We start from the raw sequence: 12,900 nt of genomic DNA on the forward strand, positions 1-12,900 counted from the left end.
CGTTTCTACCCTGATAGGAGTAGTCTCACTCTCTTCCAGGTTGACAATGCCCCCATCTACAGGGCACGAGTGGTCACTGAATGGTCTGATGAGCATGAAAACGATGTAAACCATATGCTGTGGCTGTCTCAGTCACCAGATCTCTACCCAATTGAACACTTATGGGAGATTCTGGAGCAGCGCCTGAGTGAGCTTTTTCCACCGCAGTCAACAAAACACCAACTGATGATATTTATTGTGGAAGAATGATGTCGCATAACTGCAATAATAACTCTTCCCATTTCCCTTATCACTGATGTATGTTACTATGATGTCTATATACCCTAACCTCTATAGACCTCTATATACTAACCTATATACACCTTATATACTAACCCCTATACACCTCTATATACTAACCTCTATACACTCTTATATACTAATCCCTATACATCTCTATATACTAACCTCTATAGACCTCTATATACTAACCTCTATACACCTTATATACTGACCTCTATAGACCTCTATATACTAACCTCTATAGACCTCTATATACTAACCTCTATACACCCTTATATACTAACCCCTATACACCTCTATACCCTAACCTCTATAGACCTCTATATACTAACCCCTATACACCTCTATATACTAACCCCTATACACCTCTATATACTAACCTCTATAGACCTCTATATACTAACCTCTATACACCTTATATACTAACCTCTATAGACCTCTATATACTAACCTCTATAGACCTCTATATACTAACCTCTATACACCCTTATATACTAACCCCTATACACCTCTATACCCTAACCTCTATAGACCTCTATATACTAACCTCTATACACCTTATATACTAACCTCTATAGACCTCTATATACTAACCTCTATAGACCTCTATATACTAACCTCTATACACCCTTATATACTAACCCCTATACACCTCTATATTCTAACCTCTATACACTCTTATATACTAATCCCTATACACCGCTATATACTAACCCCTATACACCTCTATATACTAACCCCTATACACCCTTATATACTAACCCCTATACACCTCTATAGTCCTCTATATACTAACCTCTATAGACCTCTATATACTAACCTCTATACACCTTATATACTAACCCCTATACACCTCTATATACTAACCTCTATACACCCTTATATACTAACCCCTATACACCTCTATATTCTAACCTCTATACACTCTTATATACTAACCCCTATACACCGCTATATACTAACCCCTATACACCTCTATATACTAACCCCTATACACCCTTACATACTAACCCCTATACACCTCTATAGTCCTCTATATACTAACCTCTATAGACCGCTATATACTAACCCCTATACACCTCTATATACTAACCTCTATAGACCTCTATATACTAACCCCTATACACTTCTATATACTAACCCCTATACACCTCTATATACTAACCTCTATAGACCTCTACATACTAACCCCTATACACATCGAAATACTAACCCCTATACACCTCTATTAACTAACCCCTATACACCTCTATATACTAACCCCTATACACCTCTATAGTCCTCTATATACTAACCTCTATAGACCGCTATATACTAACCCCTATACACCTCTATATACTAACCTCTATACACCCTTATATACTAACCCCTATACACCTCTATATACTAACCTCTATACACCCTTATATACTAACCCCTATACACCTCTATATACTAAACTCTATACACCTCTATATACTAACCCCTATACACATCGAAATACTAACCCCTATACACCTCTATATACTAACCCCTATACGCCTCTATATACTAACCCCTAAACACCTCTATATACTAACCCCTTTACACCTCTATAGACCGCTAAATACTAACCCCTATACACCCCTATATACTAATCCTATACACCTCTATATACTAACCCCTATACACCTCTATAGATCTCTATATACTTAACCCCTATACACCTCTATATACTAACCCCTATAAACCTGTTTAGACCTCTATATACTAACCCCTATACACCTCTAGATACTAACCCCTATACACCTCTATAGACCTCTATATACTAACCCCTATACACCTCTATATACTAACCCCTATACACCTCTATATACTAACCCCTATACACCTCTATATACTAACCCCTATACATCTCTATATACTAACCTCTATAGACCTCTATATACTAACCCCTATACACTTCTATATACTAACTCTATATACTAATCCCTATACACCTCTATATACTAACCTCTATGCACCTTATATACTAAACCCTATACACCTCTAGATACTAACCCCTATACACCTCTATAGACCTCTACATACTAACCCCTATACACCTCTCTATACTAAACCCTATACACCTCTATATACTAACCCCTATACACCTCTATATACTAACCCCTTTACACCTCTATATATTAACCCTATACACCTCTATATACTAACCCCTATACACCTCTATATACTAACCCCTTTACACCTCTATAGACCGCTAAATACTAACCCCTATACACCTCTATATACTAACCCCTATACACCTCTATATATTAACCCCTATACACCTCTATATACTAACCCCTATACACCTCTATATACTAACCCCTAAACACCTCTATATACTAACCCCTTTACACCTCTATAGACCGCTAAATACTAAACCCTATAGACCTCTAGATACTAACCCCTATACACCTCTATAGACCTCTATATACTAACCCCTATACACCTCTCTATACTAAACCCTATACACCTCTATATAGTAACCCCTATACACCTCTATATACTAACCCCTATATACTAACCTCTATAGACCTCTACATACTAACCCCTATACACATCGAAATACTAACCCCTATACACCTCTATATACTAACCCCTATACACCTCTATATACTAACCCCTAAACACCTCTATATACTAACCCCTTTACACCTCTATATATTAACCCCTATACACCTCTATATACTAACCCCTATACACCTCTATATACTAACCCCTAAACACCTCTATATACTAACCCCTTTACACCTCTATAGACCGCTAAATACTAACCCCTATACACCTCTATATACTAACCCCTATACACCTCTATATATTAACCCCTATACACCTCTATATACTAACCCCTATACACCTCTATATACTAACCCCTTTACACCTCTATAGACCGCTAAATACTAACCCCTATACACCTCTATATACTAACCCCTATACACCTCTATATACTAACCCCTATACACCTCTACATACTAACCCCTAAACACCTCTATATACTAACCCCTTTACACCTCTATAGACCGCTAAATACTAACCCCTATACACCTCTATATACTAACCCCTATACACCTCTATATACTAACCCCTATACACCTCTATATACTAACCCCTATACATCTCTATATACTAACCTCTATAGACCTCTATATACTAACCCCTATACACCCCTATATACTAACCCTTATACACCTCTATATACTAATCCTATACACCTCTATAGACCTCTATATACTAACCCCTATACACCTCTATATACTAACCCCTATACACCTCTATAGACCTCAATATACTAACCCCTATACACCTCTATATACTAACCCCTATACACCTCTATAGACCTCTATATACTAACCCCTATACACCTCTATATATTAACCACTATACACCTCTCTATACTAACCCCTATACACCTCTATATACTAACCCCTATACACCTCTATATACTAACCCCTATACACCTAGATATACTAACCTCTATACACCTCTATATACTAACCCCTATTCACTTCTATATACTAACCCCTATACACCTCTATATACTAACCCCTATACACCTCTATAGACCTCTATATACTAACCCCTATACACCTCTATATACTAACCCCTATACACCTCTATTAACTAACCCCTATACACCTGTATATACTAACCCCTATACACCTCTATATACTAACCCCATATACACCTCTATATACTAACCTCTATAGACCTCTATATACTAACCCCTATACGCCTCTATATACAAACCTCTATAGACCTCTACATACTAACCCCTATACACATCAAAATACTAACCCCTATACACCTCTATTAACTAACCCCTATACACCTCTATATACTAACCCCTAAACACCTCTATATACTAACCCCTTTACACCTCTATAGACCGCTAAATACTAACCCCTATACACCTCTATATACTAACCCCTATACACCTCTATATACTAACCCCTATACATCTCTATATACTAACCTCTATAGACCTCTTTATACTAATCCCTATACACCCCTATATACTAACCCTTATTCACCTCTATATACTAATCCTATACACCTCTATGTACTAACCCCTATCCACCTCTATAGACCTCTACATACTAACCCCTATACACCTCTATATACTAACCTCTATACATCTCTATACACTAACCCCTATACACCTCTATATACTAACCCCTATAAACCTCTATATACTAACCCCTAAACATCTCTATATACTAACCCCTATCCTATACACCTCTATATACTAACCCCTATACACCCCAATAATAATTGTTGTCTTACCTGTCCCGGGTCGTCCAATGATGATGTCCTTGCGGGGTGCAGGGTGAGGGGACTCAGCTGGTAGGATGAGGGGCAGCAGGGCGGTTGGAGAGGGGTGGCAGGCTACCGGCTGGGGCAATGCCCCTCCAATGGCGTCCTGGTGCCCGCCGGGCTTCCTCTCCCACTCCCTACCTCCTGATCCAGAGCTGGAGAGGGCGGAGCCAGTCGAGGAGATGGAGGCGGAGCCACCACTGAGGGTGGGGCTGGAGTGGGCAGGGTGTCCGGCGACGGCTGGGGTCAGGGACTGGGAGGATGTTACAAGGACAAGGGTGGAGGCGGGGTTTCGCAGGAGGACTGCGCCATTGGTGGCGGCGCCGTTGATGGGCACGGGTGCTTGGAGGCCGGTGGCAAGGTGCAGGGGCTGGCTGTGCTCTCTGGAGGAGCGGCCTCCTCCTCCCCTCCTCACCAGGGGTCCATCTGTGAACTTGGCCAGGGGGACGTCGGGGTTCCGCACGATGACGGGGGAGTCTCGCAGGGGCACGACGCGGCGGGGGCTGGGGTCCTGGGGAAGGGGGGAGGGAGGGGTGGGAGACACCAGCATTGGCGGGGGGGTGGAGGCGGCGGAGGACGGGGGGCGGCTGGTGGCGCTCCGGGGCCGGGGGAAGGAGAGGGAGGAGGGGGTGGTGGGCTGGCTCTGAGGAGAGAGCACCCTGAAGGCGGCTGGGCTTAGGCCTATATTCTCCCCTAACTGCTGGTCGGGCTTGGAGTAATCCTGGGCAGAGAGGGGCAGGGGCGGGGGAAGGGCATCAAGTTTCCGCTTGCTGGGGCTCATGGGCACAGTGAAGGTGAGGTTGGTCTGGAAGGTGGGTACGATGCCCGTCAGGTGGCGCTCGCGCTCCGAGCCCGGCGTACCCACCTTAGTGCCGCTCAGGTGGCGGTGGCGGCGAGGGGTGAGCGAAGGCGGCGCCGTGATGGGGCTGAAGGTGGCTGGGCGGAAGACGAAAAGCGGGGAAGGCGAGGGCGACGGTGTGGGCGAGAAGGGCGACTGGTTGGAGATGGGAGAGAAGGAAGGCGTGCCCGAGCGGGAGCTGCCCAGAGATACCAGCATTGTGGCCGCCTCGCACTCATCAAAGTCGAAGCGTGATAAGTCCTGGGGCAGGAGCGAGGGCAGGACCAGGCGGGGTCGTGAATCCCCTCCCCTACTGCTCGCTTCGCTGCTGTCTCGCGACGTGTTGTCCCAGTCGAACTCTGAACTGGTCCGGCCGCCGCCCAGCCTCAGGTCTGACGGGGTTAGGGTGCCCGTACTGCTGGCCCCGCCACGGTCTCTGCCCCCTCCGCTGGCCTCCATCTCTTTAGTTCTCATGGAGAGATGACGCGAGCAGTAGCCTCTTCTCTGGGACTCCTTAGAGCAGCCCTCTCTGGAGCACAGCCTCCTCCACTGCTTGCCGTTGAACTTCTTGCGGATGCCCGTGGGGGTACACACCACGTCGCCCTTCTTGTACTTCTGCTGGGCCGCCGTGAGCGGGGTGCGAGAGCGCGACGAGGAAGTCGAACCCGAGCACGAGCCTCCACCCCCTCCAGATGCGCCGTGGGAGTTGGAGTTTGAAGAGGGCGGCTTATCCAGGGAGCCGCGGGAGGATGAGGAGGACAGAGGAGGGAGCTGAGGGGTGGCGATGACGGCCGCCCCTGCTGCCAGCGCTCCCGACTCAAGCCCCAGTAGCACCGTGGGGGAGGGAGGGGGGTGGGGGTTGAGGGCCAGGTGGGGGCCCACCAGTGGGGTGCCTCCGAGGCTCCGGACCACGGACAGGTGGGGGCTGAGGTAGCCCGGGGGCGGCTTGGAGAGTATGTGCCTGTGTTGGGACACCGCCAGTGTGCCTGTGTTGACCGCCCCCCCCGCCGCCCCCATGGGCACCATGCTGAAGTGGGACACCTCTATGTCCTCCTCGGGGGTCAGGGGCATGAAGTGGTGGTGCTGCTTGGCCCTCTCTCGGTTATCTCTCTCTTGTTTCCTCTGGAGCTCCCGCTCTCTCTCCACCAGGTCCTTCTCTCGCTCCCAGTCTCTTCCGGGCACCAGACTCAGCACCGAGGCGGGGGTGACGGGGGAGCTCACAGTGGAGGAAGACGAGGAGGCGGGGGCCGTTCCAGGGTATGAAAGCCTCCCCAACACGGACCCAGCCACAGTCGCGCTGAGCCCCATCCCACGGCTGAGGCGACACAGCTCCTGCTCCACCTCTATCTCATCCCTGTCCTCTTTTTCTCTCTCCCTCTCTCGCCCTCTCTTGGCGGCGGCATCGCTTTCCTCTCGCCCCCCTCCACAGGGTCCCAGGTCCAAGTCCCAGGGGGGCACCAGCAGGCGGAGGCTCTGACGGGACACCCACACAGCGGTCGGAGTGCCCACCCTGCCATCCCCTTCCTCATCCCCTGGGGGCACTCTATCCTCTAACAACACTCTATAGGGGTAGGACACAGCCGGGTGGGAGTCCACCTGGGTGACCAGGCCCTCTCGGTACCACTGGCGCTGGGCCTCTGTGGTGCCTCCGTCCTCGTTGCCTCCAAAGGGCACGCACACAGGGGTGCCGATGGGGACGGCTTGGGAGCCGGGCGGTGGGGCGTCCATGATAATGTCCACGGGTCCCTGGGCGCCCTCACGGAACGGGTAGCGGTAAAGCTCCTTCTCACCATTCAGCTGCACCTCCAGGCTGCCGTGCTCGCCGCTCACCCGCCGCACCACGCCCGCTCTGAACACTGAGTCCATGCTCTCCCTCCCCCCTCCTCCGTTCTCCTCTTCCCCCTTTCCAGTCCTCCTCCGAGCCTGCCTGGCTAGCACCCGCTGGTTCTTCAGACCTTTGGCCAGGGCGTCGGCTAGCGCGTCCGACAGGCTCTGTGGGGTCGGAGTTTGCGGGGTGCTACGTTGCACCAGGGCCAGGGTGTGTGCTTCGGGGGTGGGGTTGGCGTGGTGAGAGTTGGAGCGGTGTGGCTCGCTCACGTCCAGGTCGTGTTCGCTGGCCGTGTCTGTAGAGGAGCAGCGGACAGGGCTGGGGGAGATTTCTCTTCCTCCCTCTGGGCCTCTCCTGTCTCTGTCCCCTGTGGGAGGGGGTCCAGGTGTGTTGTCCCTGTCCTGTGGTGGAGCTATAATGGTAATGTAGTCCTCCACTGGTCTCCTGGTCTGACTGTTGATGTCAGTGAGCGAACCGCCCTCCCTCACCGCCGACCCGGGCCCCGAAGACAAGCTCGACAACTGACTTCCGGCGTTACTGTCACTGTGAGCACTATTTCTGTTCAGTGGAGGCGCGCCGATGTTGCCGGGGCTTCCGTGGTTGGCGGCGGCAGCGGCGGCGGCAGCACAGTGCTCAGAGGTGTACTTCTTCTTGGGGACGCGGGCCTTGAAGGTGGCCGTCTTGCGGTTGGACGAGGGGTTGGGGCTGTTGGCAGCGCTGGTGGCGCTGCTGCTGCTGTCTGTGCTGTGGGCGCTCAGCGATTTGACGCTCCCCGGGAGGGAGTCCTCCGACTTCCCAGGGAGGGACCCTGCTGCTGCGGCCGCTGTCTCTGGGAGCCGGGGCCCCTCTCTGTGGCCCTCCCTCTCTGGCGTGGCCATCGTTGTGAGTGTCACCGACTCCTCCTGAGAAGACTCTGAGTGAGATGAGGTTTGGGGTGAGGTCTGTCTTTTGGGGGATCGGTCTCTGTTCTCGTCCGAGTCTCTTTTCTCTCCACTGTCCCCTGTCCCCCGTCTCTTCCCCCCTTTGGCTCGGGTCGACGGGGGCGAGCGCCTTCCTTGCTTTTTAATCGGCTTCATCTCTGCATTGGGAGTTTTCTTGACTATTTACAGTGGCTTAATTTTCCAGAATCTTTGTTCCTCTCTCCTCCCTCTATTTCCCTGCTCTTCCAGCTCCTCTCTCTCTTCTCCCGCCCTTTCCTCTTTCTGTTTCTCCAGCTCTTTCCACCTTATTCCAGACCCTGAAACAGAGCAGAGCGTAACAAAGGATGGATTATTCATGTGGCGAATGCATTGTGACATTATACAAATCCTATTCACCAGGTAAGGTAGCGGTGGGGAGAAGTGGTCGTCAAAGAAGAACTGGGCCCAGTTTGACCAAATAATTTCAAATACAGACCTATTCTATAAAGCAATGTATTTTGTGTCCTTGGTAATGCATTCATTCTTGATATGAACGATGTATCATTCAACTCAAGAAGTAATGGGTATTACCATTTTATCACAAAATCATTGTACATGAAGTGTACAAAATATTAGGGAAAACGTTACATAGACTGACCACATTACATAGACTGACCACATGAATCCAGGTGAAAGCTAAGTCTTGATACAACTGAGACACGGATTGTGTGTGTGTGTGTGTGTGTGTGTGTGTGTGTGTGTGTGTGTGTGTGTGTGTGTGTGTGTGTGTGTGTGTGTGTGTGGGGGCAAGAGAAAAGATTTAAGTAATTATACACATAACACTGTGTGAATACAAATGAAACCATAATGAAGCAATCTTATATAGTGTGTAAAGTAATATAACAATATAGCAGAATAGTGGCGAGCACATTTGGAAGTGCTTGTCCAGACAAGTCTGCACCCACACACACACACACACACACACACACAGAGGCACACACACTCTCTCTATCTCTCTCTCTGGTTTCTTGGCTATGACAGTTAAGGAGGGGGAATTCCTTCTTGTTCACTCGCATTTCTCTCTTTCTCTTACTCACTCGTTCTTTCTCTCTCTCTCTGGTTCTCGGTGGTGACCTTCATCTATTTCGTAGCTGAACCAATCCGCCCCTACAATCCACACTTCCTGTCATGGACCATTACCTAACTTCCTGCTACTTCATTATCCTCTCTCTTTAGCCCTCTCTTTCTCCTTAGATTTCATACCAACAACCACTCTCTCATTTAGAGGCATTTTTCACTGCCAGGGAAAACATCGATGTTGCTCGAATGCTGACAAATTTGGTTGACAGAGACGAACTGAAAACCAACAGGTTTGGTTGGGGGTTTTCTATTGAAACAGGCAGCGCCATGTGTTGTAGGCCTATCATGCTTACATTCTGGGTCGTTTGTTCCAGCACACAGTTCCCGTCCGCCTCAGAGTTTCAGACAACACAACGCCGTGATTCAACAAAAAGTCTATCTAATCCTCTAACAAAGCAGGACCAAAGACAAACATCAAAGTCTAGACAAAATGATATTGTGGAGTATGAGTTTGCTTTCATCACGTTATGATTGAATGCTGCATGTCATGGAGAAATGATATTTATTGAATATTAGGTTGTTACAATGTCATGTACGTCTAGTAATTTAATTATTTTTGCTGTACAGAACTCCAGGGCATCTATCTACTTGTAATGAGAAACTACAGACCTGAGTTGTTGTGACCACACCACACGTAAACTGCTGTTTGATAATACACGCAGTTACAAACCAGTACCTGTGTTATGCAATTTATATTTGGAAGACTTGCGATTGCTTTCAAAGAACTGTCATCATGAAGTCATTTGTTGCCTCACTTTTTTCAAGTTAGAAGTGTGCACATTGTTTACTCAATAGTGCACACCTGGCAAGTATGTGGGTGAGTGTCATAATTATAACAATTTCGATAAATGAAGGTACAACGCATTTCCCTTCTAAATGTATGAGCCTTATCCATTTATCAATATTGCATCAACGTTCACTCGGGCTCCAGAGTGGCGCAGCGGTCTAAGACACTGGATTTCAGTGCTAGAGGCGTCACTAGTTCGAATCTCTGGTTTGAATCCAGGCTGTTTCACAACCGGCCGTGATTGGGAGTCCCATAGGGAGGGCGTCGCACAAATGGCCCAGCGTCGTCCGGGTTTGGGCGGTGTAGGCCGTCATTGTACATAAGAATTTGTTCTTAGTTAAATACAGGTTACAAAAATATATTTTGCCCATATCTATGCTGTATAAACCCTAGCATGTTGAACTATTACCATGTTATAGCATTGTCATTGGTCACCATTGGAGAACTTGTGGTAATATCCTATGTGAGCATAATGAAAATCAATGTTCACATAACATCCCAATGTGCACAGACGTCAATTCTACGTTGGTTAAACGTAATGTAATTTAAACGAAGTGGGGGGGAAAAAACGTTGATTCAACCGGTGTGTGCACAGTGGGATGAATTTCCACCTCTACAATTTCGATACATAACTATAAAGCGATGAGAACTACTGGAGAATATTGACCTATAGTGCAACTACCGGGTAATTTACAAACTTCACGTAGGGCCTGCCTACCAAAGTACTTAGGCTGAATGTAGATCAAAAACAAGCAACAACCCTAAACTGAAGTACTGTTAAATGCAAACGAATGCAAGAACGGCGGAACTGTTACTTTTGCTGAATAGTAACGTTACCGTGCGGTATATGTGTCAACCACTCTTATTGGTCGTAGTGCTTTTGCGATTACTATCAGCTTACTACACAACAGGGCCGTGAAGTCCAGTGACGCAGGTCTAACAACACAAGGCCGCTTAGCAAAATCTTCTTCGTGGAACATTTAACACGGGACATTAAACACTTAAAGGCCTAGTAATTCCAAAATATGGTGCTGTGGAACAACTCATCAAAAGGTATTGACAAACAGATTTAGGCTTACTTAAATCGAACAATATGTCATGAACGTTACATCGTGCGACAGCAGCCAAAGTAATTATGCTGCGAATTCATTCGTGACAACCGTTGTCAAATGTGGACACTACTGGATGCAACTTAGGAACTAATTTACCGGCGAGTGCAAACTGCAACGTTGTACATTAAGTTACAATAAAAAGTAAAAAATTGTGGACACAACGCAGAAACGCGGCCCACAAGCCTGCAGGCGAAGGACAGATTCAAATAGACATTTTGTATCACGAATAGTAGCCTAGGTAGAGATAATAACGCTAATAACTATGTGGTTTATGCAGATAGCTTCGATGTTTGCTTTCAATCGCAACCTAAGAAAAACACTTCTAGGAAGTCTTAATAATGGCAGTTATGGCGTTGAATATTTTCTGGGGGAAAAGTTTTAGGCTGACAATCCACCCGCACCGCTCCCTTTTCATTAAGTGTGGCATCCAATCCTCTCTTTACTTCTCTCCGTAGAGTATTATAAAAAAAAATATATATAATTGTGTTAGTAGTTACAGAGGGTGCTTATTAATGGCAACGTCTACAACGTAGCAGGTCGACAAAGCAAAACAGGCTACTGCAGCGCTGCAGAAGAAAGATTTGTAGGTTTTACTCACCACAAAATGATTTTCAATGCAGATATTTATCGAGTCAGTAGCGAATATAGTAGGCCTATAGTCGGATATCCAGGGTTGACATTTAACAGACTGTCACATTATCTTTCTTCTGTAAAGCAACTTAAAGGAGGAAAAACTACTGACTGCTCTGTACATTCTACTCTACAGTCGCAAAATGGTGAATGAAGCCCAAAGCCTTGACACTAGTCCATCTAGCCAATCAGAGGACACATTTGAGTACAGTAGCCAGTAGATTTCATGAATCCAAGGAACTACATAGCCATGTATATTTGATTGACACCGTGTTTAGTCGAATCGTGCTGTGGCAAAACACCAAACAGCTGTTTAGGACAGGGCTGCGGCATCCAATAGTGCTTTAGGGGAGGTCTGCTGACAGGGAGTAGGCGGGCGAATGGAATAAAAATAACACTCCTCACCAATCTACAAACGCATACAGCGGAGATAACAGTCCTATAAAAATTGGAATTTGGGACCTGATGTTCTTTAACGCTCGTGTTTTGCAGTTGTGGTAATATAAGGACATCTGTTGTAAAATAATAATAATTAAAAAAACATTTAACCTGTAGCTTACATGACCAGTATAGAAGAGGCAAGTGACGTTCAACCAGCAAGTAAATGGGGAGGGGAATGGGATAGAAAAAAAGTTTAGAGCTGTTTATTTTCGCTGATCAATGCGCTCAAGCAAGTGACATCGAAAACCTAGACATTATGAATGTCAATTTTTGCTATTTATTTCGAATATATGTTTTTTTAACCGTCGTTTTTCCCCTATTGTATCCTTTGATATTTTCATTCTTCTCCTTTACATTAGCCAGTCTAGCCAATCACAGCGCTCTATATACTATCGTTGACGTCAGTGCGCGCTTTGTCCCGCCTCCCCATCCAACCGATAGACTGTAAAGCTAACGTCACCAAATCAATCTACGATTGGCCAAATGATAGAGGGTCTCTAGGCCAATGACCAAGTACTGTGATGAGGTCATCATGCTTGTTGCCATCAGCTGAGCCAAACAGGAAGGGTCCAGAGTAAATGAGTCTAAACCTAGGATTACTGTTCCTAAGGGAATGAGCCATATAT

At 46.9% G+C, this 12,900-nt stretch overlaps 1 protein-coding gene across 3 annotated transcripts in view; it reads right to left on the reverse strand.

Moving 5' to 3' along the window:
• LOC110496816 (protein capicua homolog) overlaps window positions 1-12,031 on the reverse strand; it is a 45,910-nt gene extending 33,879 nt beyond the window's left edge. For 2 of the 3 annotated variants that reach the window (XM_036952767.1, XM_036952766.1), the window contains exons 1-2: window positions 11,802-12,020; window positions 4,570-8,502 (exon numbers count right to left, since the gene is read on the reverse strand). In XM_036952767.1, coding sequence (XP_036808662.1) covers window positions 4,570-8,341 — 3,772 coding nt within the window. In that variant the 5' untranslated portion in view covers window positions 8,342-8,502; window positions 11,802-12,020. Of the gene's footprint in view, window positions 1-4,569; window positions 8,503-11,801 lie in introns of all 3 variants that reach the window. The other variant, XM_036952765.1, reaches the window with a different exon arrangement.
• Window positions 12,032-12,900: the final 869 nt, after the last annotated feature.

Source organism: Oncorhynchus mykiss, chromosome 18 (assembly GCF_013265735.2).
Source record: "Oncorhynchus mykiss isolate Arlee chromosome 18, USDA_OmykA_1.1, whole genome shotgun sequence".
Classification (NCBI taxonomy): Eukaryota; Metazoa; Chordata; class Actinopteri; order Salmoniformes; family Salmonidae; genus Oncorhynchus; species Oncorhynchus mykiss.